The sequence below is a fragment of the Numenius arquata genome, chromosome 2 (assembly GCF_964106895.1).
Source record: "Numenius arquata chromosome 2, bNumArq3.hap1.1, whole genome shotgun sequence".
In the NCBI taxonomy this organism is placed as follows: domain Eukaryota; kingdom Metazoa; phylum Chordata; class Aves; order Charadriiformes; family Scolopacidae; genus Numenius; species Numenius arquata.
The window spans coordinates 18890272-18916641 of record NC_133577.1 but is presented as its reverse complement, the minus strand read 5'-3'; the positions used below and the strand labels follow the sequence as shown (position 1 = coordinate 18916641).

Here is a 26370-nt window from a genome sequence, read left to right as displayed (position 1 = left end):
AATACTCGGTCCTCCACACCATTGTCCTAGACACTAATGGGTCACGGTGATGGTGTAGGCAGGTGAGTCAGATATAAGGTCCAGTGGGGATATGTTTTTACTCTACTGAAACCAGGTATTTACAGACTCCTACAAGGAGATAGCTTTCTAAAGAAAGTTTAGCTTTGTAATCTTGCCATGCTAAATCACATATTGCACTGGAGGAAATGTGAAGGCGGGGGGAGGGGAGGGATGAAAACCAACAAAAGAACAAATATAAGCTGAGCAAACTTTAGTGCTTTAGTTTTATAATACCCAGACAGCTACCAAGGAATGGTTTGCAATGCAACTCTTTCTTGCTTATGAAAATACCTGGGACAAAACACATACTGGGTAGAAAGATCTCTTTAAAGCCTTTCAAAATTTTAAGTGAAGTGCAACTCTTTTCTTCTTGGTTTGGCAGGCTGTTTCTCTCACTGAGCAGGGACGTAGCTACCAAGAACTGCCCTCTAGTTATTTTGTTCCAAATGTAGAAGAATTTAGAGCTCTGATTTACAGCCATTCTTCCCCTGGATTTGACATGTCAAGGGAAGGAGTGGGGAGAAAAAGTCCATGAAATTTAGTTAAAACACTCCTAGTCATTTTGTTCACCTGAGGACAAGTCAACCAGCATCTTCCCTGGGGTAAGTCCCAGCTCCTAAAGCTGCTCCAGAAAGATCCTTATGAGGCCACAAGCCACCACTATTGGAGCATCACACTTTTACACTTGCTTCAGGTCCTGTCTTCTCTACATTCTCCTGGGCCATACAACATACCGCATTACCCAGAAAGCGCTTTAGCCTTTGTAATGTCTGTAGTCAAGGTGTTCTGTGAAGGACAGATATAGCAGCTTGCAACTTTTTTCCACTCCTTGGAAAACCTCTGTGAAGCCAAAGGGGTGCCCTGCCTTGAGCCATCCATCTTTCTTCTAGCCTTGCCATCCTGTGCCTTCTCTCTGTGTGGATTCCTGACACAGACGGTGCTTTGCCAAAGAATGAATATGCACTGTGATAAAAACCCTCTGTATCTAGGAGGAGAGATCCTTGCAAACAATAAATACCCCTGCACTGTTCACTTCCAAAGGAACAGGATGGAGAAGGTACACCAAAGCCTTGATATGGAGGTGGTTTATATTCACATGTGTCTGCCGGTTTAGCAGAGTCTGCTGTTGACTGGCAGGGGTGACTTTGTCTGTTGCAGAAGCTGTGCTATTATTTTCTGATCTTTTGTGCAGCTCGTGAGGCCATTTTCTTCCTTCTCCTACAGATTCCCCAGGTGTTCCTCCAAGCGCCAATGCTCATCATCTTTTCAGAGGGTTCAGCTTTGTTGCCTCTAACTTGGTGCAGGAGCCTGCACAGCAGGATGTGCACAAAATCACCGTCCATCCGATTGTGCAGGTACTGATGCTGATGTTACACTTCATGTTTGATGGGCAGATACATACGCGCATAGTGTATTCAAACTGCCTCAGCGTTCTCACTGGTATTTCACAGCTACCCAGTGTAGGTAGGAGGTGTTTACATGCAGCATGTGGGAGGTGGAAAATGAGAATTTTTTTCCCAAAGGCTTTACCTTTAAGTTCACATTCTCCACAGCCTTTACAAAGGAAATGGGAATTGCACCTTATCACAGCTGAAATGAAAGTACTTCTGAATACCTGAAACACTATTCCAGCTGTGCGTACAGGGCAGGTAATGAAGTGGGGTTTTTTAGTGAACACACGTCATTCTCAACATTTTTGTCTTGGATTATATGATACAGTCTGTGTTGGCAAGGGGCTTTATTAACTACTGCTGTAGGCTCCCACAGACACAGAGCCCAAGCTCCTGGGTGTGAGAGGTCACCGTGTTCCTTTTGCTATTGCACAAGAGCCCGAGTGTACTCACGTAACCCAGAGCGGCTCAATGGGGGAAGGACACTTGCCAGGCACTTGGTTCTTTGCTGCCCTTCCCCTACAACATGCTCTCCAGTATTGTAATTCGAACTGGAAAGAAAGTGCTACAAATGGCTCAGTACATCAGAGGGACAGTGAATTGGGAGGGAGAACTGGGACGCTCAAAAATGCAGCAAATTCTGCCCACAAGGAAAAAGTTCCTCTCTTACCCACAGCAAGAGGTATACATGCCTCAAGGGGGGAACCCCTGCCTGTGGTTTTTGTAGGTTTTCATAGTTTCCATGTCTATTTTAATAATTTACAGCAGAATATGTCATATTCTTAAAGATTCTCCTACACAACAGTAGGTGAAATGTTACCCAAGCTACTACACCCCAGAATTTTTATCTATATTCCTGTGGTTAGCTTTGTAAAAATGTATTGAATGCAACACATATAGAAGATTCTGTGTAGGCTTTGCTAGCAAGGTTACATTTTCTAGACAGAGGATCCTCGAGGTTTTTGAGAGTTGCTGGTCATTTCTTGAGTCCCGGGTTGGAATTTGCAGCAAGGCCTTAAATTTGGGTTTCACCACCTAACCAACCTGCCTGCCCACGTGTTTTCCAAAGGGCATATGAACTTTATGAAAATTGTCCATTGTCAATTGTCATTGACATATGAACATATGAAAATTAGAAAATTTAATTTATTTTTCTACTATTTTCACTAGTAATAAATTTTCTTAAGTTAGGTTGGCTCAAAATAGTGACTTTTCTCTCGCGCAGAACTCATAGTTAAATGTATTCTGGACAAGACCTCCAGTGGTCTGGAGGCCCACCCCATATGTGGGGTATCTGTTTTGAAGCTTGTGAAGCTATTAGTGGTTTATAAGTTATTTGGGCCCTCAGTAATTAGAAATAAGTGTATATTGTCAAGTTATGTGGGTTTGTCAAGGGATTTCTGCCCACAGTTTCCTGTGAATCTCTAATAGGAGGTGATTGTCTGCATTCCCTAAATAGTTTAGAAAATCACTGCCTTTTTTCCATTACTTGTGCATGACAACTCTGTCCTACAAACTGAAAAAAAAGGTAAAAATGGAGGGGACGCACTTTTTTAAGTAAAGAGCTTCAGATTTTTTTAACTGAACTTCAAAAATCTGCTAAGGGCAAGAGAAGATCATCTTATGTGAAGATGAGATCAAACGCTTCCCTTACTAAGATGAGGCTAGTCCTTGCCTTTTACCTCCACATGTCCCAATTACCTTGTCTCTTTTGTCTTTTCCTATAGCAGTTACATGGGAACAACATTCACTTTACAGACGGATACGAGATCAAGGAGGACATAGGAATTGGCTCCTATTCAGTGTGCAAGAGATGTGTTCATAAAGCCACAGAAACAGAGTTTGCAGTGAAGGTAAGAAAGCCTTCTGGTGGGTGCTGGAAATGTGATTGAGAATGCCCTGCCAGCCTGGGCAGCAGTGCAGTCAGTGGATATTTTGTTGGTTTATTTCTTGTTGGTGGGTGTTGCTTTTTCTTTCTTTCTTTCAAAAGATGACAGGTTTCATGATAAGCATTATGTTATTTCTCACACCTTAAGTTCATCAAGTAAAATTCCCGAACGGAAAAAACCTTTACAGCCTTGCATGGAAATCCTGCTAAGCATTTCAGCCATGCTCCTTGCAAACCGGATAAGATTTTTAACAGATCCTACATTGAATCGTCATTAATAAACAAAGTAACATATAAAATGATTGCAAAGTTGAAATAGCACTTTATTCTTCTTTCTCAAGTTATTTAGTTATGACATTAGACAGATTTGTCAATGAAAACCATGACCACCTTCAAAAACTCAGATTTCTTTTTGTCTCCTTGCCTTTCAACACCAACATGCTACACAAAGGAGCAAAAGGCAATCTCCTCAGAGATTTAAAATATTAATTCAGTGGAATTTAGTTGGATATTAAATATAAGTCAGTGAACTTCAGACTTGGTCAAGCAGCACTACGTAAAACAGGGTCACTGCAGACACAGACCAGGAAGCTGCTAGGATGGAGGTATGAGGAAACCTTTTCTGACAGGGAAGAACTTCAGTAGAACTGCCTCAGTAGAACTTTTCATGCTCAGGGGACTAAGTCACAATCTCTATTAAATGCTATTGAATGAACAGTATGCAGTATTCATCTGTTACAGGAGGCAGAACAGACCAGAGTATATGGCAAGTGTTTGACATTACAGCTCAGAGGAAGAGTTCCAAATATTCAGTTTTCTTTGTGAAAAGGGCATAGCAGTTAAAAACCTCATATGTTAGAAAAGATTTGGGTTTTTTTCATGTACCGAAAAAAGAAAAGATTGGATTAAATGAGGAATTAGTATAATGAATTTGAAAAGACACGTGCAGTTAAGGCAGACCCCTTTCATTCTGTATGATCTTATGGGAACAGATTGCTTAAGTGAGCATAAGACAAAAAGTAGCTCCCTGAAATCAGTACATAGAGAAAAGTATTTACCAAACTTGCAGTAAATGAGGGATTCTAGCCAATTGCCACTCTACTTTTCTTATTTTAAAATTTTAGAAAAGATTTGTAAACTTAATTTATAAATGAGATTGTTTCTTTGCTATTAAATGAGATGATGAGAGCTTAAAGAAGTGGTCCAAACTCATGAGATAAATGAGTTGCAGGTAGTCAATAGAATAATGTTAAACCTTTTACTCATTCTTATTTTTCATTACAAGACTGGTGATAATGCAGTATCTGTGAAGGTCCATGAAAGTTTTGATGTCTGCCTCATGGTGGCCACAAATCTGGAAACCACTAATAACTGACAATTTGTTGATGTTGCTGTTCAAATAAATGTTGATTTTTCTAGGCTATACCATAATTAGGAGCATGGACCTACCAGCAGGTCCGTGGGCTTGTGCATGAACAGGCTAGAATTTTCATTTCTAATGAATAGAAAAATTAGGTTTTTCCAGTGTCCAGGTCATTTGTCAACAGATGGCATTATGTGATAGTAGGTATGGGTTCTGTGTAATTAAATTAAATCTGTGATGAACAAAATGTATGTTAAAGTAATAACTTTCATATTTTATTTATATCAAGTATTACTATCAATTTTATCAGTGTAATACAGCCAGTGTGAAACCAAAACAGAAAGACCTCAGTCCTCAAAGATGTCTGAATGCCTGAATCCAAGAGGGTCCAGCACCTACTCAGCAGCTGAGGGTTTGAACTACATCAGAGGATCCAGAGCAAACTCAACACCTGGAGACACTCAAAACTCCAGTAGTTTAACACTTTGATTACTAGGTTTATGCTTTTTCCCATTATTATTTATCTTTCCTCTCTTTAGTCCTTTCTTCCTCCATTTCTTACGACTCTTTTCTTGTCATGCTGATATTCTGGGCTCTCAGGTTCAAGAAAAACAGGGAACTGCTGGACAGTGTACAGCAAAGGCCTACGAAGATGATTAGGGGACTGGAACATACCTCTTCGAGGAAAGGCTGAGGGACTTGCGTCTTTCTAGTCTGGAGAAGGGAAGACAGAGAAGGGATCTCATTAATACTTATAAATATCTAAAGGGTGGGTGTCAAAAGGATGGGGTCAGGCTCTTCTCAGTGGTGCCCAGTGACAGGATGAGGTAACAGGCACAAACTTGAACATAAGAAGTTCCATCTAAACACGAGGAGGAACTTATTTACTTTGAGGGTGGCAGAGCACTGGAACAGGCTGCTCAGGGAGGTGGTGGAGTTCTCTGTCTCTGGAGACGTTCAAAGCTCGCCTGGACACATTCCTGTGCAACCTGCTCTAGGTGGACCTGCTTTGGCAGGGGGGTTGGACTAGATGATCTCCAGAGGTCCCTTCCAACCCCTGTCATTCTGTGATTCTGTGATATGTCTTGATTTTGACTACTGGTTTAGGCAACACATGCAACATCTCAGTTTCTGACACAGTGTGAGTCAAATGTGTGGCACAGATTTGGGGTTGGAGATGGTTAGTGGGTTTCTGTTTGTACTGTCTTTCCAGCACATTGAGTGCTGCCTCTTTGATTATTATTCCTACCAATATATTCATTTTACTTTTTTTCAATTTTATTTTTATTTTATATTAAGATTATATCATTTTGTTATCAAAGTAGCTTGCTTTCATAATGATTTCACAATGCCACCCATTTCAAGTAATTAGGTAGCACAGGAGTTGCAACTGATATTATCATAATTATATATCAGTCCTTTTTGACATGCATCCTTTAACTCTCTCTATAAAAATCACTGTAATTAGACTCTTTTGATTTCTTTCAGTAAGTATAATTTTCCCAGTGCTCCCTAATACATAATATTCACAGGAAAAAAATATCTGCAGTATGATAGGCAGCAGCCCCATTTGCTTGGCACCACCTCATTAAAAGCTCCCTCTTTAAGATGAACTGCTGACGTGTCAGAGAGCATCATCCCGTCTCCCCAGGGGAAGATGGTGATAGGGAGGGAGGTAAGGAAATGACGTGGTGGCATCACTGCGGGAAGACACACATCATGTCACTGGGTAAATAATCCCTCCATGGAGACTGCCACTCACCAGACCTTATTTACTCTTGCTGTGTAGTGTCACACTGAGACAGCAGAGCCAGAGTAACTTGAGTCAGAGCTACAGCTGGAAAATTTACTCAGAAAAAACAAAACCTTTCCTCACCCAGAAGCAGAACCTATTTGTTAAAATGCAAAACATTTTGTCCCTTTTCCTTTAGCTGGCCATCTGCAACTAATTGGGAGCCATCTTAGATAATTAGATGTTTCACAGTGCAAAGAGGTCCTTTGCTGGTGTTGTAAAAGCACTTGAACAGATTTGGGATTTAACTTGTTTCAGATTTTAGTGAGATTGGGCACATCACTCACTCAGCTGCTTTTGGAAGTCCCCCTAGACACCTCTTTGCACCTTTAGGCACGTAACTGCTTTTGTAAAACCCATCACTGAACCTGCAGAAGAGAATTTTCTTACAACCTCTTCCCTCTTCCTCCATGTCATCTGTAAAATGAAATGCTAATAATAAATAATAAATCTATTTTAGACATGCCCTCAGGCTCCTAAATGCAATATTTAAGAATTCAGACTTACATCTCCACTTCTGAGAGCATTTCAATACCATGCAACAGAAAACCTTGTAGACAGCCAGATTTCCCACAAACTGAGTCTACCCTGAAACTAGTAGCCACCTGCCTGGCTCAGGGCAGGTAGATGTTGGTTTAGCAAATCTTTGTATCATATTTTACTGCATGTACCTACTCTGAGGTACTGTTAAAATTTTACTCTGAGGCTTTTTTCCATCTCATTCCCAAGCGAAAAAAACTATAAAGTTATGAAATACAAGTAAGTATATTGTTCATTCTTCTGAGTGCTTTATAAGACTCTGGTATAAAGAAGGGATCTGGGGAAAAACGTGTTTCTCCTCTGACAGACCTCTAAGGTGTTTGAGATTCTTCTACTAAAATATTGATTGTCCTGACTACAGCATAGTGATTTTTAATAGCAAAGGGAACTGGCGTTGTTGATCACAGTTACAAGCTTTACGTGGGTACAAATGTAACAGTGAGGTCAGAAGCAAAGGAAAATCAGATCAAACTATTTCAGTCACATCAGTATGTACAGAAAATAAGTCAATTAAGTAAAAGAATGATGCTAAAGCAGATGGGAGGGATTTTTGTGGATGGAAGAAAGTCTGCAATGGAAGCCTAAACAGATTAAGAACTCTCTTTTGAAAAACAAAGGAAATGCTGCAATTCTGAGTTCTTGATGAATCAGGTTTTTCAAAACCTGCCAGAGATTTGATGCAATTAGTGTATTCCAAAAGTTTTTCTTTACTTAAAACCATCATGATGGTTTCAAGCTTGGATCACCAATTGTGAAGCTTTCAAGCTGGATTTTCAGATATGCTTCTTACTGATGCCAGATTAAGCAAATTTGCAAAGGACTTCATTGCATCCCCCTTTTTCTAAAGATTTCTCTATTTAGGTTGACTCCTTACCCCCAGGAGAGATTACTAGTAGATATTAGCCAAGAAGAAACTTCTGCTGTTATGGCCCGTTCTACCCCCAATACAGTAACTGCCCTTTATATATTTGCATATAAGTGAATTTTGCTTGGGTAGGACCCTGGTGGGACAGTGTGCTATTTTTGTACCTGTGGTTTAAGATAGAGTATAAACAAATTAGAGAAAATCTATAGCAGAAAATATGCAAAAATTACAAGGCTAACTCTGTCAAGAGAGCTCCAAATATATATGATGTAAGACAGACAAGTCCAGTGGGATGCAATCAAAATCTATAAATATCTCTGAGGTGATATAAATGATAGATGACAACCATTTGGCTGCTAAAGACAGCAAGACAAGACAGAATGTCTTGAAGCTAAAACAGGGAGTTTCAGAAAAGAAAGTCTGATGATGAGAGCAGCTGGTAAAACAGACTTTTCAAGGAGATGACCGAGTCGTCCTCCCCCTCACGCTCAAAGGAGTTGGATCTGTCATATTAGTGGAAATGTAGCCTTACAAAAGGCAGAGTCAGAGGTATAAGACCCCTTCTTACCTTAATAAACTTGAGAGAACACTTACCATGTTCTCCCATTAAATTTGGTTTATAAAGCTGGGATTTAGGAAATTCTGTTGTCCAGACACTTCAGTAAAAGATGTATTTCACTGTCTGAAGGATATTTAACCTGGTAGTGTGGCACCAGATTCAGTAGGCTGTAGGGGGCTGTGTAGGAGATACAAGCTTCAGAGCAGATTTAAGCACAAATCTCTGTGCTGCTTTGGATTTGCATAGGAAGGACTGTTTTCCAGAGTGCTCTGCAAAGATCCATCGTGAATACAGTAAGAGTGATTACGAACAGCATGGATGGCTGTCCTCTAGATATGATAGAGAAAATTATTTGCAGTAAAATGGATGAAGTAGCAAAGGAGTGGTGGAGAAAGTTGTCTATGAGGATCTTATGCCTGATCTGTGAGAGTATTTTTGAAGGCCTTCTTGGTTTTCCTGTTTTGAACAACTTTATCAACTTTCCCACTGGACCAGGGCTGCTGTGTACAATTTCACTCACCACAGCAGGAGGCAACGTAGCATATTTTATATGCTGTCCTCATTTTTTAAGATTTGGGTTCAGTCAAATGCTTTCAAAACTTTTATGAGCCTCACTTTTCTATTTTGATTTCAGCGTGTTCAGATTTCTGCCAGACGCTCTCCCCGTAGAAATAAGTCAATTCTCCAAGGAGACACTGCTCGAATAGACAGGACCCTGTAGCTACAGCTTCAGAAAGGACGGGCCAGTACAGAGTGCTGGGCTCTGCTTGAAGGACTTGGGAGAAGGCAGCAGGGCAGAGAGTGAGGAGTGCCTTGGGCACTTCTACAAGCAGCAAGCTGGTTTGTGGCAGCAACAGCCGTTGCTGGGTGGTGACTTTGGGGCTAAATGGGATCAAGGTGTTGCTTAAGACTTAACAAATAAGCAGAGGAGGCAGATAGAAATACAGAAATGTGTGCAGACGACTGCTTAAACTCAGCTTCAGAGCAAATCTTGGATCTGCAGTCATTGTACATCCCCTCTGGTGTAAGGATTCCTGCAGCCTCCTTCCCATGAAGCTCAGTGCCTCATCTCCCTGGCATGGCTGAGCTTCTGAAGAATGTGAGATGATGGTGTTTGTCACTGCTAACTAGATCTTTTCTGAGACTTAGCATCAGGCAGCAGTTTTCCGACAGCTTAGTAGTATCTTGTTTCTCTTCTCTAGCTCACTTGCCAAATACCTAAGTATTTTGGACAGACTTTGGTCCTTTGTGGCTCTGTTTCTCTTTGGGGGCCATTTAAACCATGTTTCTTGTATTTTTCTTCCATATTGATGTAATAATTTTCCCCTTTTGTAAGATCTGAATATGATATACTGGTTTCCATCCTTGAAGCTTTTTGTAAAAGAAGGTGGGAGTAGCACTGCAATCATTTTACGGACTGAAAACTCATCAGTCTGATCCAAGGACGTGTGCTAGGGCTGAGCGGAACAGACTAAAACACAGTGCAGAGCCTTTCCCACCAAGCTGTTCTGCCTCCAAAACGGCAGATTTCTCTCTAAAATGAGCTCTTCTGTTTCACAGGTGCAATTGGAAAAAAATTGTTAATGTTTCTGCATTGCTTAGAAAATGTGTTCTACTGTATAAATGCTAATTAATAAGTACTACAGTTCCAGTTGACAGTTTAGGAGCACTAAGTCAGCAAACAGTGGCAGCGAGTGGGCATGGTCTGTGTGCAGAAAGTTTAATGTCTCACCCACGCAGCTTGGTCTGATGGCCAGTGCTTATTTCAGAAAAGTATTGCTAATTAGGCCTGTTTCTTTTAATATGTATTTCACTGTTTTTCTGAAAGATTTAAGCATGGATGGGGGGAATCAATCTCTGGAGCTAATCAAAACTAATAGCACAGCAAATGGTCCCCCAGAAACTATTAGGTTTGGAATAGTTCTCCTTGGAGACATCTTAAATGTAAAATTATACCATGTCCTTTTAAATAATGTTAGCCTTTCTGCTGTGATTTTCATCCAGCTTGAGTAATTTGACATCAAAAAAGGAACCAAATTAAAACAGATGCTTGGCATGAATAGGGCGTATTTTTAGAAGGACATATTGCTGAAATGGAAACCTGTACATTTTCCAGCAGCACAGAACTGCAGAACTGTATCTTGGTGACACTTTCGTGGGAATTTATATTGTAGTTGAAACTGTCAGGTTAAAATCTTTGCATGTTGTTGCACCTCCTTTCTTCAGAAGAGATGCAAATCCCACCTATAGTCAGTTCCACCAGTGGTGCCCTGAATTTTCAAATACATCACAGATACGGTGTAGACATAATGTGTAAAGGAACACAAAATTAATTCTTCCTTTGCTCATCCCTCCCCTCCCAGAAAAGGAAAGGATTTCTGCAAGGAGTATGGCATCAAACTGTATTATATGAATCTCTTCTTAAAAGTGATTAACCCATGCTTACACTTCAAACAAGCTTTAGAAAAATCTTCAAAGTATGTAATACAAACTAAAGCAGCTTTAAAAGTGTATAAAGTTCTCTTCCTCCTCTATGCTTTTTCCACAAAGCCATCCTAAGTTCCCTGGTGCTGGTCAAAAGGATCTTGAGGTAGTCTCACTGGCTGAACGCATTGGCAGTCTCAGCTGTGACTGTTCAGATATTGCAGTGCCCAGGTGTCTGCCCTGACCTTCTGCTGGATTTTCTGTTGCCAGAGCAGCAGATTAGGATGGTACCAGTGGCTCAGCTGCCCCGGTTCACCCCCTTGTGTCTCAGTTTTAGCTGCCAGGGAAGGTGATTTAAGGCAGTTGAAGATGGTGCAGACACTGGTCCCATTTGGGGACCTGCAGCATGATCCACTAAAACACCTCGGTCAAAGCCCACAACTTTTTATCCATGCCTGTGCTGCAGGATGTACCTTTAATGCTTCCTGGGATTTGTGATTCTTATTGTGGAATAAATCCACTAAAACAAAATGGGGAATTCTTGCTGCAGTCCATGGTAGTGGCACACACCACAGTGTTAAGGGCTAAACCCCAGTGCCAGTATTAGGCACATTTAGCTTTCCTAAGAAGGGAGGTGGCTACCGTTGCCCATTTCAGTTGACATGATTAGACAGAGCTGTTGCGTCCTGTTTTACTTAAGGGGAAAAATCAAGTCAGAGCCAAGCAAATGTTTTAATGGAGTCTTGTTTGTTCATTAAAGGTGCACAAAGTCCTATCTCCCCAGGAAGACCCAGCAGCAGAGAGCAGTTTCCTCGCTGATAGCTCCAGCTTAGCCTGGCCAGAGCCCCATCCTTTCTCCTCAGGCCTCTCTCACTGCTCTTCCCATCAGTGCATCTCATGGGGTTTTTTTGTCGTCTTTCTCACTCTGTTGTTTTTCTCTCACCTTTTCTTTTGGGCTGTTCATTTTCCAGACAGCAAAGGCAGTTAAGTTGTCACCTCTACCTCTTGCCTTTTTCCAGTCTCACAACTGTAGTGATGGAGAAATCCATGTGAGAAACACAGCTGTCCTCCTCACGCAAGGTCACCCAGGTTAATTTCAGCTGTTTGAAAAGGCAATTTGTATTAACAGGGCTAATTATGCCCAAAGCAGACCAGGGAGCGCTCACACATACCATTTCTTTGGTAGAGCTGTGAAGGCTGTAAGTCCCAGCTGGTAGCTGGTATCAAGCAATTGAGGACTGTAACATCTGCTAATGGCATAACTAGATCCAGAAGAAGAAATTTATCTACACAGATGCAGGCATGCAAATACCTTCACAAAACTGCAACAACTGTCTATACAGTTGCTGTACCAATTTCAGCAAGGCTTTACCCACACAGAACTGTATTGATGGTCTCTTTTGTACTCATCAGTCCACTTTGGCAAGGCTGAAGACGTTGAGAACCCATTAGTGAGGGAGAATCAGGTGATTTTTTTCCATGCAAAAGACTTATAGAAGGACTTGTAAAAACTGGCCAGATGTGTTAGTTATGATTTTTAAAACGGTCTCTCCTGATCCTTTCTTCCTTGTTAGAGAAAGAGTTCCGTATTGTCCCTCAGTGGAGCTGGACTCATTTTAAAATATCATGAGGTTTTTATCCTAAATTCCGCTGAAGAAAATGCACCTTTTCTTTGAGCTACTCAGCGAAATACACAAAGGGTGTGATAGTCAAAGAACAAGTCCTCTGTTAGAACAAAGGACACTATTGCATGTGCTGAGCCTCTTTCTACTCTGGAACTGTTTCATCCCCTGTTTAGTACAGAGGAGTTACTAAGCAATCCCTGGGTGTCCAATGCATAAAGAAAAGTCTACTTGTTATATGGCTCAGTTTCTTATTCTTCTGAAGGACAATAGAAAACCCCCGTGCTTCATAGCTCTTCTCTGCAAAAGTACAACAGAGCTCTTGTTACATTTTCAGTTATTTATACATTATGATGGCTTTCTGAGTTGTTGTTCTTCACCACACATCTACAGAGAGAGACAGAAAAGTAGCATCATTGCATGTTACTCAAAACCTCAGGACTAGTAGGAGAGAAAATCTTCCCTTAATTCTGTAACAGAGGATGTTTATGTGTACATTTTAGTCAAGTTCAAATCAGAATGTATTTTCTAAAGAAAGACATCATTCCTTGCCCGGGAAGAGCTGCAGGAGGTTTATGGGCTGCCACAGAGAGTAATAGAGAAGAGTCTGTCTTCATACAAAACATGATGTCTTGGAGGAAGCAGAGTGACCGGAGTGGAAAATGCTCTTTGTTACCACAAGAAATATTTAGATGTTACATAATTTTCATAGAATCATAGAATCGTCTAGGTTGGAAGGGACCTTTAAGATCATCTAGTCCAACCATCAACCTAACTCTGATAAGAAAACCAACAACAAAACAACAAAAAAAAAACAACAACCCATCACTAAACCATGTTACTGAGCACTATGTCAACCCATCTTTTAAATACCTCCTGGGATGGTGTCTCAACCACTTCCCTGGGCAGCCCATTTTGCTCAGCTTTTAATCAGGATTTAAGAGTGTCAGTGCCTATCTAAAATTCAGAGATATTTCGCTTGCCAGCATCCAACAGTAGAGCTTGAAAGCTACTATATAGCAAAAAAAAAATTAACTGGTTAATAACAGTATTAATTCTGAACAAGAGCAGACACTGTATCACATGCAGCGGCCATGTGTGGTATCATGTAGGAAGTCTAATGAGAGTATGGCCGTTCCTGTATCCAAATCTGTAACATTAAATGCTTTTTTTCTTTCTAGCATTGCAGCTTCCAGAATATAGGTAGGAAACAATCCAGAGCCTTTGGTCCTCATTGGTGCAGGGTAGCCAACAGCAGGCTATCCTTATGGGGTCTCTCTGGGCAGCCTGAATGCATAGCTCTGAGAGATGTTGAATTAATTTGAGGACCATTTCTAACTGGTACATTAATTGGGTGTGAAGTGCCACATACGCTGTTGTCTGGTTCACACAATCTGCACTGGTTGAATTCACTGGACAAAACTAAAACCTCTCAATATGCAGAGGTGAACTGACAGTAGAGCTGATCTTTAAAAATTAGAGATAATTAAACTCCAAAGCAGGAGGAAGAAACAGTAACACAGAAATGGAAAGCCAAGTTCTTTGTATGGGTGAGCAGGGGAGTTGGACTAGATGATCTCTAGAGGTCCCTTCCAACTCTGACAATTCCATGATTTCACATCTGCTCTGGTAGTGGATCACTGCCTATCAAAGCCACTGGAAAGAGCATCCATGTCCTCACCCTGGGAGAGCCAGGGGGGCACCAGAGCTCAGTGCAGTGGGAGCACAGCCCCAAGGAGCCAGCAGATGCTCAACACGTTCCCGCCTGGAAAGGACTATCAAGAAGAGTGCCTTGGTTTGTTTCCAGGAGGCAGAGTACAACCACGGTTAAACTTTGTAATGCCTCCCTCACCTTCTCTGGCAATCGCCCAGTCTGACTTTTCAAATTACAGTCAAAGCTCCTTCATATATCTTGGCATTGACCCACTCCAGGAAGGGAGATGCCTGTGTAGGTAAGTATGTAGGATTGTGGGCGAGGCATTCGTGATTTTGGACTCTGCCCAGCAGCCCGGGCATTGCTCTCTGGAGAAGAAAGTGTTTACTGCACAAGTACAGCAGAAGCCTCGTGCTTTTTCCGGGAGGACAAGCAGCCTGCTGGCCGGTGTGGGGAGAGCTCACAGAGGGGGTTGTGCTGGGGGTGCCTCCATCCGTCCTGCCTCTCTCCTGCTGTATGTGCACAAGGCGCCTAGAGCATGCTTTTCCTCCATACAGCAACACCCATAGTAAAAATCAGAAAGTACAGCTGGACAAAAAATACTTGTTTTACACCTGTCTAAAGAAACCACTGCTTTTTCACTTACATAACTTAATTCCTTTAATATGATACTTTTTGAGAATCTCAGAACTACTTACGAGTGTCAGCAGCAGCCCACGACACATCTCCCTTAGCCCCTGTGTTCGATGAGGAGCATTGGGCGTGCATTTTACCGGAGCTTGTTTTGGCGTGAAGTTGGGGCATGATTTGCAGATGTTCTGGGGATGCAGCACCTCATGTCATGATGCAGCCACCTCCGGGTGCAAAAGAAGGCAGCAACCACTGACCGAACCACCCTGATATGGCAGCTTCCCTCTTTGGAAAGCCTGGCATGGGTTGAACAACACACCAAAACGCTTTCTGAAGAACAGCAGGAGAACTGTGGAGTTCTAGGGTATATTTAAGGAGCTGCTGTGGCCGTTGCAACATCTGAATAAAGAAACTGTGTGTAGTGCAGCCATTCTGAACCAGAGAGATTTCTGCTAACGGGGCAGCACCCACCTCCTTTGCTGCTTTATCAGTCATGGGCCAGCTGTAAGCCACAGGCACACCAAAGAGACGCCATCAGGGTGACAATCTCTTGCTGTGGAGGGAAAAAAATTGTTCTGATCTGTCCAACTGGACTGTCCATGGACTGTGTGAGGAATTTGGCAGGTCTCTTCACAGCTCTGATAATGAATTGTTGTGTGGCTTTGGGGCAGCTTGTCCATTTAATCACTGTATTGCAGCTTGTGCATACATAAAAACAAAAAGCATGTGTATTTAGGACTGTCATGCAATATATATTTATATAGCATATTATGAATTACAAGTATTACATATCATCTACTGCTGTTGCTGCTAAGTCAGTAGCAGATTCCTTCAGGTTATTTTATTTTGAGTTTTGTGTCAATAGCTGAAGACTATTTTTGGTTTGGATTTTTTTTAGGCCATATATCCATATATATGCATTTTTAGTCCTGCATTATTAATAGTTGTTTAAAATTTTCTATAGCTCTGGATATTTCCTTTCACAAGAAAATACAACAGAAATGGAATCTGGAATATATTGCTTGCTACGGTAGTAGTAGTGATAGTAATACTTCACACAGTGGTAGTAATACTTGCTGCAGTAAATTCTGCTGGTTTGTACAAGGCAGGCAGATCCTAACAGGTGCAGGTGTGTAACTCCATTAACTTGACAAGAGCTATATTAGTTTAGCCAAGAAAGTGTCCCTGAGGATCTTTTTATATGTGAGGGTTATTGGTTGAGTGGGACACATTCAGTCACTGTGGTTGTAGGTATGAGCAGTCATTCAGTCAGAGTTGTGTTGGCTTTTCGAGAATGTCTCAACTAAACTGAAAGAACATTATTCTGAGGAGAATTTTTTTCTGCTCACCTGTTTTTGAGTTTTTTCCTTAATTTATTCAAATGTAGACAACGGCCATCTACCTGCATCAGCCCCCTATTGTACTTTCACTTGTCACACTCCTATTAATTCAGAATCAAATCACTGATATGGGTTCAAATGCTTACCTCAACCATGGACAACTACTGACCATCATAATCCTGCAAATGCACACCAGTCATGATGACTACAAGACCTCTGATATATATTCAAGTCTGCACTATTATAGGTGATGCATAAAATTCTAGACATATACTTAAATGTGTATTGCCATAATTAAGCCATTAAAAAAAATGCATGCAAAAGCAGCCAGGCATTTATCCTCATAAACAAAAGAGATTTTTAAAAAATTGTTTCCCTGCAAACACTTGTTGTTTTAAATCTGTGCTCTGTGCATAGTTCTTAGAGAGAACTAACCACTTTTAAGGTTAGAATCCTTGAAATGCAAGCCAATAACTGAATTACGATTTTCTGAAAATGCCACCCATTCCTCTTGGGTAAACCTGTTATTCGAAAGTATTGCTGCTGTTTTCTAGCAATAAGAAATTATGCCAAGATACTGTACTCCTAATGAGTTTCTAGTAGAATGAGTCTTTTGCCATTCCCTGTGGAGTTGCATTTGAGATTCCAAAATACAGAGATCTCCCTTGGATTATTTTATACCTTTTTTTTTTTTATTTCATATTTATCATTTAAATCTGCGAAGTGAGAAACATTAATCAGTGCTCTCTACTGGGCAAATGATCGAAACTCTTTGATTGACATCCCAAATATAGGTATTGATGAGAAGCCGGTGTCATCCTAACAGCAGGCTTTCCATGCAGTGATTCTCTCTAAGCAGCGGGTGTCATGTTTTTCTGAGACCTGCTGCTATAAAACTGAAAAGTCTCACTATACTCTCTGGTAAGACAAAAAATGCTGAATACAGAAAAGTGATATATAGAGCATATTTCATTCTAGCTTGGGAATGGGCAGAGTTTGGTTATGTGGCCAAATGCAATCTCTGGCCACTCTCTTGTTCATTACAACAGCACAGCCCAAAGAGCCAAGTGGTTAGCAATAGCTTCAACTCAGATCTCCCTTGACAGTAAATGTTTATACATTTTCATTTCTGACAAACCTACCTGGTAAGTAATTTCTATTAATTTATCAGCAGATATACAAGCATATGCCAATATTATGAACGTATCCATTTTTTATGTCAGAGGCCATTTTAAAACTATTATTATTTTAAAACTCTCCAAGTCATTTGATTTCTAAATGATATTTCTTGTAACTGTCATTATTTGTGGGCAAACAAAACGATAGGCATCAAATAGAGGGCCTACGCCTTCAGAATCTAAACTAATTATTGCTCCATCTGACTTTGGCATATTGTCAACGTGGCTCTCATTTGCACAGGGTTTGAGCTGTCCTCTCTAGAATAATGATTAATAGAAGAATTTTAAATATTCATTTGTTTAAACTGTAGAAATTGCTTGTTTTGTGCTTAGTGCTTCTAGCCAGTATCTTACTACACTGTGCTTTATTTATTCCAGATAATTGATAAGAGCAAGAGAGACCCCTCTGAAGAAATTGAGATCCTCTTGCGATATGGACAGCATCCAAACATCATTACTCTTAAAGATGTGAGTAGTCTTTGAGCGCTTCAACATTAAATTATTTTCACCTTATGGTCAGCCTCACCTGCTAGTCCATGTCTGGAAAATTCTTCAGCTGAAAGTCAGAGCTTAAACCAGAACCCTTGAAATGAAGTTAAAAAACGTGACTTACAAATTCCTGGATACAGTTGGAAACACAGCTCAGGTTATACATACTCCAGCTACTGTCTAACCAACTGTAGATAAAACCAGAGGGGCACAGAACAACAAAATGTATTTATTTGGTTTCGTAGCACTTTTCAGAAGGGAGATCTCCCTAGTTGCATGTTTCGGAGCAAGGTGCTGAGCACACACAATGGTGCTGCTGGGCAGGGGATGCTCCTTCATGAGCAGCAGCCATTCCCGTGCAGCACACGGTACCTGCTTTGTTGGGGAGAGGGGAGCTCACAAAGTCACCAGGGTTTCCCCGACAGTGTTTTAATGCCAGGGAATACCTTCTATTCAAGCAGCCTGAGAAGACATGAGGATTTCTTCAGCATTTCATATGAAGAATAGCCTTCGCTATGCTTACATGCAATAATGACCTTAATCGGAGATGTTTTACTCAGGCTGCCTGCAGGCTCACCTAGGATTGGCCACACCGTGTCAGATTCAGAACAAAATCCTGCCTGTGTCAGTGGCCAGTACATTATGGTTCAGACCTTAGAGAATTACATAAAAATTTTGTAACCACATGCCCTCAGGAAAGTCTCACCTAATTCCAAAGTGTTAAACAGTATCTTAAAATCTGTGCAAAAAAAGGTTTAATATTCCTTTCCGAAGACATGTAGCATTGATGACTATAGCACTGCCTATTATTGCAGTCCAGATAAAGGATTATGACACGGAAATGCCTGTCTTCCAATTTAGACAAAAATGTCTTTTACCCCTTGCAATCGACGTTGAACGTAAATACATCTTGTGGCTGATGTCAACAATGCATTCACCAGAACTGCAAATATAAACTATATAATATCATTGGAAGCAGGTCTTGGGCAACAGTATAGTACAGTTCATTTAGCTGATCATGAGTCAAAGGGAAATATTGATATTTGAAATGGCAAATGTTACCCAGTAGAAGTGGAAAGAGAGAACACTACTGAGAAGGAGGCTTGGGTGAGAGCCAGCAGACATTTCAGGCTGTGTGAAGTGGTGCTGCTTTTAGCAGCTTGGTCTACTCTGCTGACGTGACGGCAGACCAGGAAAGCTATGTGTCTGTGTGGACAAATTGGCAAATTGCTGCAGACATGAGAAAAAATGATGATTAAGTCATTTTATAAAGTTGCCTTTTCTGTTGTTAAGCATAATAAGCACATTTCCCCCATATTAGCTGACACTTTCTTCTTGCAACATCTCACACAAGCAAGCCAACACTGTGATTAAAGGACCAACCTTCACCAAGTTAATGGATCCAAAACATATATTTATTCTATTACTCTCCCAGGTCTACGATGACGGGAAATATGTGTACCTGGTGATGGAGCTGATGCGGGGAGGCGAGCTCCTGGACCGCATCCTCCGGCAGAAGTGTTTCTCAGAGCGGGAGGCCAGCGCAGTGCTGTGCACCATCACCAGGACTGTGGACTACCTGCACTCTCAGGGTGTAAGCATTGCTTTTTTGGCTATCCACATCAACCTTCTGTTACTTTTAGAAAAGCAAACAGCAGTGATCTTGCTTCTCTGAAATGTAAATATGTTTTTTTCCCCCAAAAAAACCCCTTTCTCCATATTTATAATTACATTTGGTTTGTCAAATTGGGTCGTAGGCATTTTAGCCGTTTCCCAACTGAACTGCAGTATGCTGAAGTCGTATTTTCATCCCCAAATTACACTGATGTTCAAGTTCATGTACCTTGTTGGGATGTTAGTTGTTTACTTTTTATCTCAGTCATCATTGCAGTACCTGATCTTTTAACAGAATTTCAAATAGGGTAGCTGAATCAGCAGATAGATAGAAATCAAATGCTCAGCTTTCCAAGTGAAGTAGCAGTTTGAGCAGCTGATGGGGAAGGTTTCCGACATGGTGTTAAAGAGATGGCTTTTAAAATCTAAGCTCTCCTATATTCGGCAGTTTGAAAATATCTCCTTTTCTGCTTTTCAGGGACAAGCAGTTTAAATGACTAGTCAAATATTTGCTGTTTTTTCTGCTTCGTGGTTAAAACAAGTGCATTTTGTGCTTGGGCTTTTATGTTTTCATGATAGCTTTTCAGTCTTGCTGTAAACTAAAGGCTGTTTTACCCCCACTGAAATACGGTATGTCTGGTAAAAATGCAGCCACTTGAAGTTGTGTGCCTAAAGGATTTTTGCGAATACATTTTGAAATGAGGAAAAAAAAAAATCCCTTCAGGTGTGAGCCATTCGCATGGACAGTCACAAGAGAACCCTTACACACTTTCATCCTATGACGGGATTTCTTCTTTGCCTTTCAGCTGAATATTTAGTCCATCAGGTTCCAGGAGACTCTGACACCAAGGTGTTTGTACAGCAACCCCCTCTGACAACCCTCAGGAAAGGGGTCCCCCCATAAAGCAGCAGCCTCCATCTTAATACATCAGCAGAAGCTGTCAAACAGCGGATTTTAACAGACTTTAACCTCGTTGTTTTTCCTTCGTTTGCCCAAGGCTTTTAAGCAACTTTTCTCCAAAACTTAAATATTTTCAGCATGAGCTCATGACCCACCTCAACCAGCAGACCAGAAACAGCAGCCAAGCCTGAGTGCTCCCTGACCTCCTCTCCTCACTTGTTACTCATTGCTTTCTTGTTAAGGTGGTGCACCGAGATCTCAAGCCAAGTAATATCCTCTACATGGATGAGTCAGGAAACCCAGACTCCATCAGGATCTGTGACTTCGGGTTTGCCAAACAACTGAGAGCGGAGAACGGGCTGCTCATGACTCCCTGCTACACCGCCAACTTCGTCGCCCCTGAGGTAGGATTGCATTTCAAAGCCGTGAGTAACGAGCATGTCCTAGGAAGCAGTCCTTCCTCTCTCCCTTTTCCTCACTGCCTTTACAAGAGGAGCAAGGCAGAAACCAAGCTACCGGCACTTGCACAGCCACTATTACCATAACTTTCCTATTCCTGGTCTTGTCAGGGCAGTTGTTTTTCTCCTGACAGAAGCCGGTGTCTGTCTTGGACTGACGTACACAATGCCTTGGCTCATTACTAGGATAAATACTGTTTTTTCCCTAGCTACTCTGCTCAGACTGCTTCCCCTCTAGTGCACTGCGTCAGAACGGGATAAGGCTTAAAAAGGAAATCTTGGTGTCAGGAGTAAGACTCAAAAGAAGAATCCATGCATGAAATTCTTACCACACTGAAGTCAGCGTGAGCTTTATTGCTGGCTTCATTGAGCTAAAGAAACATCTCTCCTCTTGGGCTTTCCTAGTACCAATCCCCTCTGTTATGGGGGATGTAGGAAAGGGCTGCTTTCCCCGTTTTTACAGGCGGGGAAATGGAGGAAGACCAAACAGCTTGCCCCAAGCAGGGGCAGAGGTGGCTCTGCATCGCTGGCAAGTGCCGTTCCTTTCATGCAGCCCCCCAGGAGTGGGTTTGGGACCCACAGCTGTTTGAATGGTTTGGACTGTTTGCTATATTTGACCCTTGAGACGTCATAGCTGCTTCCTTGTGGTGAAGGAGCAAGAGGTTAATTTCCTGGGTAATTTTTTCTTTCCTTGGGGTTTTAGTATTTGCAACACACAACTTCAAATGTGTGTCTTCCTCTGCTTGTTATGGTCCTTATAAAAAAAATACAAAACTGTTGCCTTTCAATACTTCATCTGTCCTCTACTGTCAAACACCACTGTCTCTCAGTTGGTATCATTTAGCTTCCATCAATCTTTTCTTCCCTATAACTCTTCTCCATCCAATGTTCATCAGCATGGTGTGTAACTGGGAACAGAAAATGGGATGATCTTTCTGTAGAAGGTCCTTTAGTGATACCAAAGTTACAGGAATCACAGCCTTCCAGCATCTGAAGGAGAATTTGTTAAATTGAGACCATTGCTGGGGCAGTATAAATTCAAAGCAGATTTTTTTTCTGCAAAAAAATTCTGTTGCCAAGACAGATTGGTTTGTTATTTTATTGCTGTTTGGTTAGGTTTTCATTTTAGAAATTGGAATGAGCTGTTCAAAATACGTAAAAAAAAGTTCTGTGGCACCACAGCAGTTCAATTTCTAAACCAAAAAAAATAATCATGTTTGCAAGAATTAAAGCACTCAGATTTTCTCCAGGACACAAGGCACTTAAAAGAGGTATAGCTATTTTTCATGATGGGCTATTTTGTATTGTGTCTGTAATCATAAAAATTGCTGGCCCAATGCAGTTTCAGATGGGAATCTCCTGATTTGATCTGAAAGCAGAAATCACGCTCCCAGATGTTTGTGGAAAGAAAGGTCCTGCTAATGCAAGAAATGTTGGAGATCAATTGGAACTTTACCAGAACTGGCAGAGAGCTTACATAAAGCACTTAGCTTTTTACATTTTACCTGTGATACAGTGCTGCCCTCCAGACTTGACTCGACTTTGACGTTCCCTGTCTGAGCCCCACTGCGACATCTGCCGTACGCCCGTGAAACTAAACAAGGTGGCAGAAAGTCAGCTGAGCTGATGACACAAGAAGACGGTGGCAGAGGAAGAAGGACGTGTTTGCCCACTTGGATCTCCCTTTATTTTGGAAACCTTTAATTGGGGGTGTAGATGAGAACATGAGCGAAACCGAAGGCTACCCGGGAGAAAGACGCAGGCTGCCACCTAGTGCGAGTCACGCTGGGTGCAGGGAATGAAGACGGGCTGGGGCAGGCAGGAACGCAGCCTGCCGTTTCCTTAGGGATGCAGTAGGGTCCTTTTGGATATAGTAAAAATATATTATTCTGCAGTTTTCCTTCAAAATCCGTGAAGAACTGCTGTTTTGGCATTCGAAATTATGACATTTTTTATTAGCTTTCATACCCATATGCATCCCTGCTTGTGTCACAGCTGAGAAAAGCCCATATTTGTAACATTGTTCATCCAATAAACCAAAGCCTATAGAAATAAAAGGGGTTTGGATAAACTTCTGAGCCATTATCAGAACTGAATGAACCCAGAGTTAATGTTCCTTATCACTACAACGCCCTGCCATGTGTGGAGCTAAGAACCAGCAGCTCTTGCCGTATGTCAGATCCCACCAAATTCTCGAGGTGACCTAAACCCCTTCATGGGTGGTAAATTCTTCAGCATCCATAAGGGTAGGACACCACTGCATCTTTTGCAAAGCTCTTTCCCTGACTGATTTATTTCTAAGAGAGATGCCTGTTCCTGTTTGATAATATCTGCGCCCTAGATCAAACATTCACCTTTTTGGGCAAGGTTTCCCACGCTTGCTCCTGCCAGCTCAGTGTTCCCACTTTAACTCCAGTTGCATAGACATGCAGGAGACGTTTTCAAGTAGCAGTGACACTAACTGATAACTCTCACTAGATCCTGTTGTTATCAATAAAAAGTAATTCCCAGTGAAGCTTTCCCTAGACACTGGCACAGAGTGAACGCCCCTGTTATCAGGGCAGCATTCTTGCAAACTGAATGCAAACAGCAACACCTGCCCATCATTTTGGCCTTGTGTAACCACTTGCTTAATACCCTGCTCCACTAAACATCATCACTCCTCCATTTTTGTGTCATTTGCCTTGGGCTTGATTGTCCTTGGTTATTGGAGGCTGACAGCGATGGCAATGAAAATCATAGAATCATAGAATGGTTAGAGTTGGAAGGGACCTTAAAGATCATTGAGTTCCAAACCCCCTTCCATGTAACTGTTCAGGAAGCAATGGGAATGACCACGTCAAAAGATAAATGGTGGGTATTCAGTCTCGCAGGTGAAGCAAGAAGCAAATGAGTTTGTCAAATAGAAAAGTTGTTTAATTCCCATAAAAACTAATATTAATAGAGGAGGAATGAGCGTAGGAACTAAAGAAACAGAAACAAATAAAACAGCCAGAGAATGTATATATGATGTGCAGGAGAGAGAGGCAGAAGCAGGATTTTACCAGCTTTGTCAACAGGAGGAAATACAGCTTTTTCTCCGTTTTTTTTCAGGTAGCAAATGTTCACTCAGCAGCATACCTGGCAGATGGTTGCTTTACCACTCATCATTTGTAAAATCTGTCGAGGCAACATATTCTGAAACTGTTTTTTCCTTGATCTTTTCTGTGAAAGACTTCAGATAGCTGAAATCACTCGTGGGTAATAAGGCTGCAGGCCAGAGAAAGACTTGCTGATTTTGTACATTCCTTTTTCATGTGCTTTGAAAAAAATTAATGTGTCTACTAATCCATCTGAAGGGGACAAAACTCTCCTTGTGTGTCAGAACTGAATAAACAAAAGGGTAGTTTGCTTTTACGAGCAAGTGGAAGGTCTGGAGGTAGTCCCTGAGTTTCTCTGAACCAAACAGAAACAAAAGTTCTTCCCCTAATCTCAGCAATGCAACCTCAGTTGGTGACTTCACTTTCACTCGGACCTGCACTGACTCAAATAAGCATTTCTTCTGGCATGTATTAGCATAAATGAAACCCAGATTTTACCTTTACGGCTCTAACTTGCCATCCTGTACCAACATTGAACCTACTGGTTCTCTGTCACTCAGCCCTATGCTTTTTGCATCTGCAGTGTTCTTGGTAACCTTTATGTTAGGAGGATATGTTTCAAAGTATTAACTAGTTGTTTTTTTTAAAAAAAAGATTTTAAAACACTGAAATAAGCGGGGTGGGGTGTGTGTGTGTGTGTGCTTGTTCTGCTTTGCTGTGTGTTAAATGTTCAGAGAGGCTCCCAGAGCCTCCAACAAACTGCACTCATCTCACTCATCTCTGTCACTGTGGAGGTGACAGCTGTGCTGGGCTGGCACACTAACCAGCTCACTCCAGCCTGGGTTTCACCTTGCTCCACTCCCCTACTGAACATTTTGCACCTGAGGCAGCCAGATATGAGGGCAAGCCCTGGAAATGTCAAGAGATACCAACTGGTGCTTTTTGAACACCAGAAGCTAAAAATTCAGGAAAGCAGATTAACCTATTTTCGTCTCTCTCTTTCCTTCACATAGGTCCTGAAACGCCAAGGTTATGATGCAGCCTGTGACATCTGGAGCTTGGGGATCCTACTGTATACCATGTTGGCAGGGTAAGTGAAGAGGTTTTCCTGGAGCAGCAGTCTCCAGTGGCCTCAGTAGTTCAGCACTGATTAAGTCAGAAAGAAGTCACAGCTAGAGAATAGAGACAGCGAACTGTCTCGCCTCCTTTGAGAAATGTGCTCAGTTGTATGAGGCAAAAAAATAGATGCCAAGACCTAGAATTAGAATAAGTTTTTCCAGAACGCATAAATATCTTTGACGTGTTACAAGTTGTTTAGGTTTTTAACAGCCTGTGCCTGTAACTGTGCTCTGAGACCTAGACTCCTTAAAGGCTCCCTCACCACCTAAGCAGCGTGAAAGTTTTACGCTAGGAGAGGAGTGTAGGTGTATGAGAGAGCCATATTGCGTTCACCTTATCCATAAGAAGATGCTCATTAATTTCTGTTAATATATGTATTCTTTCAGCTTCATTCTTCTACTGTTTTTGTTAACGAGGTATCTGAGCACCTTTAAAGGCTAAAAAAAAACAAACCCCAAACATAGTTTTCAGATGCTATTTGAAAAATATACTGCAGAAAGGACAGAAAATAAATAAACAGACCAGCAGGAACAGCAACAGGCAGCAGGAATAGATTTTTTTTTGAGGGGGTGGGAGGGGAAGGGAGGGTATACTTGGCAAAAACACCCCTACCAATGTGTTGGCTAAAGTTAAATATTGACACAAGAAGACCCAGAGAAAGAGACAGATTGAAATAAGCAGTGAAGGACAGAAATAAGATGTGCTGGGCTGAATGGGAAACACAGTGTGCAAACCCAATCTGGAGTTATCAGGCCCCTGAATTTCATTTCTCAGGATACGGTATGTGCACATTTATCCTACCTAAGTGCAGCTTGAAACTTTTCAGTGACCTCTCACAGCTCTTTAATCTGCTTCGTGATCATTCAGCTGTGACAAAAAGCTTGGATTCATTCCTAGATTTATATAGAAAACAAAGAGCTGGACCCTACCTTTCTGTTATTAGTGTCTCTTGCCTCATGGATTGTTATTATTGCCAGGAGTTTCTATCCCATCTATTTTGTTCCAGAGTACAAATGTGTTCACCATTAGCTGAAATACATTGTGACTTTCTGTGGGATCTCAAAAAACCTGTTTCTATTTGGCTAATGCAATACATTTGTAGTGATACTCAACCACAATCGGTAAAATAAAATCAACACATTACCCACAGTCACATTTGTTTAGCTGATTATGTTCAAAATGCTTCTTTTTTAAATGTGAAAAAAAATCCAAATGTCTTTGAATCTGAAACACAAATTGCATAATTTAGTGGATATTAAATTTGCCTACAGGTGCTTTTAACTTGTGTCTCACTTTTTTCTGCACTTAAAAGAGAAAATAAGAGTAATGCAAACTGTTGGGAAGTGCTGACTTTTTAGGTGCCACCACTGCATTTAGGGATGGTCTTGTTCTTCCTCACTAGA

The 26370-nt window shown here is 41.4% G+C and overlaps 1 protein-coding gene across 4 annotated transcripts in view; it reads left to right on the top strand.

Annotated features, from left to right (window-relative positions):
• RPS6KA2 (ribosomal protein S6 kinase A2) overlaps positions 1–26370 on the top strand; it is a 298477-nt gene that overhangs the window by 267019 nt on the left and 5088 nt on the right. For 3 of the 4 annotated variants that reach the window (XM_074168577.1, XM_074168576.1, XM_074168575.1), the window contains 6 exons: positions 1285–1415; positions 3179–3304; positions 17685–17774; positions 19231–19389; positions 20553–20714; positions 24862–24938. In XM_074168577.1, coding sequence (XP_074024678.1) covers positions 1285–1415; positions 3179–3304; positions 17685–17774; positions 19231–19389; positions 20553–20714; positions 24862–24938 — 745 coding nt within the window. The remainder of the gene's footprint in view (positions 1–1284; positions 1416–3178; positions 3305–17684; positions 17775–19230; positions 19390–20552; positions 20715–24861; positions 24939–26370) is intronic. The other variant, XM_074168578.1, reaches the window with a different exon arrangement.